Source organism: Aegilops tauschii, chromosome 7 (assembly GCF_002575655.3).
Source record: "Aegilops tauschii subsp. strangulata cultivar AL8/78 chromosome 7, Aet v6.0, whole genome shotgun sequence".
NCBI lineage: Eukaryota > Viridiplantae > Streptophyta > Magnoliopsida > Poales > Poaceae > Aegilops > Aegilops tauschii.
Window position 1 is genome coordinate 525,633,476 of NC_053041.3, and position 5,786 is coordinate 525,639,261.

At 46.4% G+C, this 5,786-nt stretch overlaps 1 protein-coding gene across 1 annotated transcript; it reads left to right on the forward strand.

Moving 5' to 3' along the window:
• Nucleotides 1-433: 433 nt before the first annotated feature.
• Nucleotides 434-2,249, forward strand: LOC109735002 (benzyl alcohol O-benzoyltransferase). Its single transcript, XM_020294190.4, has 2 exons — nucleotides 434-981; nucleotides 1,071-2,249. Exons 1-2 carry the CDS (start codon nucleotides 529-531, stop codon nucleotides 1,965-1,967), a joined length of 1,350 nt encoding a protein of 449 aa, XP_020149779.1. The 5' UTR covers nucleotides 434-528; the 3' UTR covers nucleotides 1,968-2,249.
• The last annotated feature ends 3,537 nt before the right edge of the window (nucleotides 2,250-5,786 follow it).

Here is a 5,786-nt window from a genome sequence, read left to right on the forward strand (position 1 = left end):
AGACACTGAGCGTGGAGGACACACATGCTAATCTAGTAGAAAAAATGAGAAAAAACAAGACAACAGGCTTCCTCTTTGCACTTTGCACGGTCTATTTCTAACCACGGCCCAACAAATAAACAAAGGATTTGTTTATGGTTTCCCGTGCGACTTTGACCACCGACGACTACGAGATCCACCGGAGTACCACAATTGCTTGGAGCCTAAACCCCATGATTAGTCTCAGGACCCTTAACTATGAATTGTTTTTGTGTGAGCGCGCGTGTGTGTTGCGTGTTTGGGTATAGCTAGCTACTAAATGCCACTGATCTCATCTCAGTGCACCTACCGGCAACACATTGGAACTCCGACGACCAAATGGCACTGGCACCAACCCCAACACATTGGAACTCCAGACATGTCCTATATAAATGCGGCCATGGTTAGCGAGCACACTCACTCCACTACACATCCTCTCGTAACGTACATTCCCACAGCTAGCTCTCTTGCACCTACAGAGTCTCTAGCTAGCTGCCTCTCTTCGCATCGATGGCGTCGTCGCTCCTCCCGGCGTTCACGGTGAGGCGGGGCGAGCCGGTGCTGGTGTCCCCGGCGGAGCAGACGCCGAGGGAGACCAAGACGCTGTCCGACATCGACGACGGCGAGGGCATGCGGTTCTACAGCTCGGGCATCCACCTGTACCGCGCCAACCCGGACAAGCAGGGGGTGGACCCGGCCGCCGTCATCCGGGAGGCGCTGGCCAGGGCGCTCGTACCCTACTACCCGCTCGCCGGCCGCCTGCGGGAGGAGGCCGGGAGGAAGCTCGTCGTGGACTGCGAGGCGCAGGGCGTCATGTTCGTCGAAGCCGACGTCGACCTCACCGCGGCTGACTTCGGGGACGTGCAGAGCCCCCCGTTCCCTTGCTTCGAGCAGTTCATCCTCGAGAGCACCACCGTCGCCGGCGTCGAGTCCGTCATCGACCGCCCCTTGCTCTACATCCAGGTACGTAAACGTGCACGTGTCCCTGTCACGTGAGATGGATCGAGTTGTTTCTCCAGGTAAATAACGATGTTGTTAATTATGACGTGCAGGTGACGAGGCTCAAGTGCGGGGGCTTCATCTTCGGGCAGCGCTTCTGCCACTGCGTGGTGGACGCGCCGGGCGGGATGCAGTTCGAGAAGGCCGTCTGCGAGCTGGCGTGCGGCGCCGCGTCGCCGTCGATCACGCCGGCGTGGGGCAGGGAGATGTTCATGGCGAGGCAGCCGCCGCAGCCGTCCTACCCGCACCTGGAGTACAGCGAGCCGGCGGGCGGGGCGGTCGACCGGATGCTGACGACTCCCCCGGGCGACATCGCGCGCGTGCCCTTCTTCTTCGGGCCACGCGAGATCGCGGGGCTGCGGCAGCGCGCGCCGCCGCACATGAGCCGGAGCTCCCGGTTCGAGCTGGTGGCGGCGTGCATCTGGCTGGGCCGCACGGCGGCGCTCGGCTACGGCGCCGACGAGGAGGTGCGGCTGTCCTTCATCGTGAACGCGCGCGGCCGCCGCGACGTGCCGCTCCCGGAGGGCTTCTACGGGAACGCGTTCGCCTACTCCGTGGCGGTGACCACGGCCGGGGAGCTCTGCGCGGGCGGGCTGGGCTACGCGCTGGAGCTGGTGAAGAAGGCCAAGTCGGCCGTGACGTACGACTACCTGCTGTCGGTGGCGGACCTGATGGTGCTCCGCGGGCGGCCCCTGTTCGCGCTGTCGCGGACGTACATCGTGTCGGACGTGAGCCACGCCGGGTTCAAAAGCGTGGACTTTGGGTGGGGCGAGGCGGTGTACGGCGGGCCGGCCAAGGGCGGCGAGGGGCCGATCCCCGGCGTGACCAACTACTTCTCCAGGTCCAAGAACGGCAAGGGGGAGGAGGGCACCGTGGTACCCATCAGCCTGCCCAAGGACGCCATGGACAAGTTCCACCTCGAGGTGGAAGGCCTCACCGCCGAGATCTAAGCTGCACGCAACGGCGTACCTACCCACGTACATACAGCGTACTCGTGCAGCCGCATATACTACGGAGCATACGTCGTCACGTAGTACCACGCAACGCGTGGGCCATATAAGTGCATCTCCCTGGGTGACGAGCGATATTCTGACTGACTAAGTTTTGCTTTTGTGCTTATTTACCTGTGTGTGATATGTAAAATTACCAACAGTGTACAACATGTATGTTATGTCCGTGCAATTTGTATGTAATTTTCCCAAAAAAATGAATAAATAATTGTATGTACTACTTAACTGGATCTACTAGTAAGGAATGAAAGGAGTGCTGCTGCAATATTAAAGTTGGCGGAACATGGGGAGTGGATCAACAACTACACAGTCCATTTTAGATACGATGTGATGTTTATCTGAGAAGTACAGCAAAATATGCGATAACAACCACTCCCGTGGAAACATGAGACAGCTTTGGATGTTGAACTCTGTTCTCGTTTGGTTTCCGTGGGGTAGAGCTTGGGGTTTGGTCCTTTGATCCTAAAAGAAGACGACATCGTTGACACCATACTTACATTATGTGGATATGCCCCCTTTGTCGCGCCCAAAATTGTTGCGAAGATCTGTCAGTTACATATGTGAACAATCTAATACACTAATGCATGTCAAGTTCACAATATTAAATAGTTCTTGTTTTGGGATGGACATAATGTTAAAAATGGTTCAGTAGCAGGAGTTCTAGTACAATGATCGATCCATGTCGAAGTTCATTTGTCGTGGCTGAAAAAAAATGAAGCATGCTAGAAAGAAAATGTCACACGTACTCTAAAGCGCCACCAACCAAGGATAATCATATTTAAAAAATAATAATAGCACATCTCAAGTAGTACATCAAATAGAGAACCAAGTTAAAATTCTGAGTCAAAAAACTACTAAATGCAACCGAGTTATATTTCCACGAAAATCTAGATGGAGAAATAAAATTGCTCAGAAGATGAATAGCTCATTCGAAATAAATATAAATAAGTGAAAAAATATAAGACAAATTAAGCATCTAAATATATGATTCACATGTATGCTAGTACATATCAATTGGAAAATATATTTTTTTGCACAAAAATTGCTTTAAACATTAAATTTCCTAGCTAGAAACATTTTTACATGTCTAGTTTGAGGGGAAAAGATTGATATTCGCAAGATATCTTGTTGCTATGTGCACTTATATATGCAAATCTTGGCTCTAAATTTCGCAATAATAATAATAATTAGAGAGTCGAATAAGCTACGAACAAAATTTAAAACTCATTATATATTTTTATACGGCTATGTTCATCCCTTCAATTAAAGAGAATGGCACCATATGTCATCATTTTTTTTGCATATTTCCATAAGATATGTCCACCCCTTCGATCGATGAGCATAAATCATTCGTCGTAAAAGATTCACCTTGATGAAATAATTGCATTTACTTCCTCCATTCCAATGAATAAGGCACGCATGCACCCCAAAATTCAACTTTGACCATAAGTTATACCAAGCAAATGTGGATTATATGTGATAAATTATACCGTTGAATTCGTATTGAAAAGTTTTCAGTGGTAAAATTTTTATGTCACATAAATAGTATATATTATCGATCCATTTATGATCAAAATTAGATTTTGGAAAGTGTGTGCGCCTTATTCATCAAAATGGATGGAATATTGTTTGACCACACTGAAAACACATGACTAAATGATGTAATACACCCTGAACTTGGTGAAGAGAGTCGAAGAGGGTGCCTCCAGGTAATGAGATCTAACTGTAGGTACAGTGTGACTCAAAATTTTGGTAGACCATTCAGACGGTTGAGAGAAGTGCATATTTCAACCCCCAACCCTTGCCCTAGTCTAAATTACAACCCCAACTCCAATACCATCTACATTACAACCCCGAACTCTTAGAAACCGACCAGGATTCAACCCTCCCCTCCTTGTTGACTGGTTATGACCCTGTTGAACATCCAGTTAACAAGCCACATCATAAAAAATTCAAAATTTCCAGAAAAAATAAAAAATATACGTTCAAAAATATATTTTTTACTTTTTTAAAGAGTAAAAAAATCCCTAAAATCGAAAAAGTTTAAAATCCTGGAAAGTTGTAAAAAAATTGGGGTTGTTTTCCAAAAATTCTAATTTCCTTTTCAAAATTCTGAAAAATTGGAAAAAAAAAATGCAGGGCTGTTTTATGAACATTCTGAAAAATAAAAGAAGTACAAAAACTTTTCCAGAGCTTAGTATTTTTCCTTTATTTTGTATATTTTCATTTTTTATTTTACTTCTTTCAGAAAATATGTTTTATAGTTTTTTATTTTTCCTGGATTTCGTTTTACAATCTTTTCCTGTTTTTTCTTGGATTTTTTTGCTGATGTGTCTTGCCAAGTGGATGGTCAACGAGTCAAAACCGGTCAATGGGGAGGGGAGGGTTGAATCCTGACCGGTTTTATGTGTCTGATGTTGTAATGTACAGGATACTGAAGTTGGGGGTTGTAAATTAGACTAAGGCAAAAGTTAGAGGTTGGAATATGCAATTCTCTCTCTTGGGTTAGATGTTAGAGAAGTGTTGGTGATTTCACCAAACCAAAGCTTCAAAATTAAGCTTGGATTTGCAAGGGTTGGAGTTGCTCACATACTACATAACTGCTTTATGGTAAGAGCGACTTGTAAGTGCATCTTCGACGCAATCCCTCAATACGGACACCGCAAACTTCTGCAAACACAGATACGAGAGATGCCATCCAATCCTATGCCGCAAATGTTTGTCCCTGTTAATTTTTTTAATAGTTTCTTACAATCTTCTACCAAATAGCAGGGCTCAGCCAAACAGAGTTCCACCAAACATGCCAAATAGCGTACCGCCAACAACTACGTGATTCTCGATGCAAAAGAAAAATCATGTGATTCCCTTAAAAGACTACTCGATATCTAGCGAGGTACCCTACTTTGCTTTCATCAAATCTTGTAGCATTTGAAGACTTCCTTCCACCAAATCTTATAGCATTTGAAGAAAACAAAAAAATTGAAAACAAAAACATGAGCCGGAGCTCCCGTTTCGAGCTGGTGGCGGCGTTGAAAGCACAGAGTGCTTCCTGGATGATTTTGGTAATTAATGTCAACATATCTCTTGTTGGACTAATGCTTTCATCTAGTATGTTTCAGATAAGTTCAACAATGGAGTGGCATGGACTAGAGGATGTGGAACCTCTTCAAGATGATGAGGACAAAGGATTGGCTCGGGCTCAAAGCTCAAGACTCTACACTTTACTTTTAGTGATCCAAGATCACATTGAGTCCATAGGAAAAGCCATTACTATTAAAAGGGGGTGAGGTGTTGCTTAATGGGTTACTTGCTCAAAATGCTTAGTGATATGCTCCAAAAACCCTCAACTACTTTCTCATATCCACATATGTCCCAAACCAAAAGTCAAACTCGGCCCCACCAAAATTTTCTATCCGACGCCACCGAGTTCATTTGACATAGCCACTGCCAGAAACCCTAGTCTTTTCGGTCTCACCGATAGGGATCTCGGTCTCACCGAGATGGGATTGAAATCTCTCTGTTTCCCTTCGTAACGTTTTGGTCCAACCAAAATGAGCGATTGGTCCCACCGAGATTGCAATGCAAACTCTCTGTTTCCCCTTTGTAACGTTTCGGTCCAACCGAGATGAGCGAATCGGTCCCACCGAGTTTGCCTGACCAACTCTCTGGTTAGCCTATTACCAAAGTCGGTCCAACCGAGTTTGAGTAATCGGTCCAACCGAGATTACGTTATGCCCTAACCCTAATGGTATCGGTCCC

What these genes read in the sequence shown, in the direction of transcription:
- LOC109735002 (XM_020294190.4), top strand. Translation starts at nt 529, where the DNA reads ATGGCGTCGTCGCTCCTCCCGGCGTTCACGGTGAGGCGGGGCGAGCCG. An exon ending in GCCCCTTGCTCTACATCCAG is followed by an intron (nt 982 to 1,070) that starts GTACGTAAACGT and finishes TATGACGTGCAG; the next exon opens with GTGACGAGGCTCAAGTGCGG.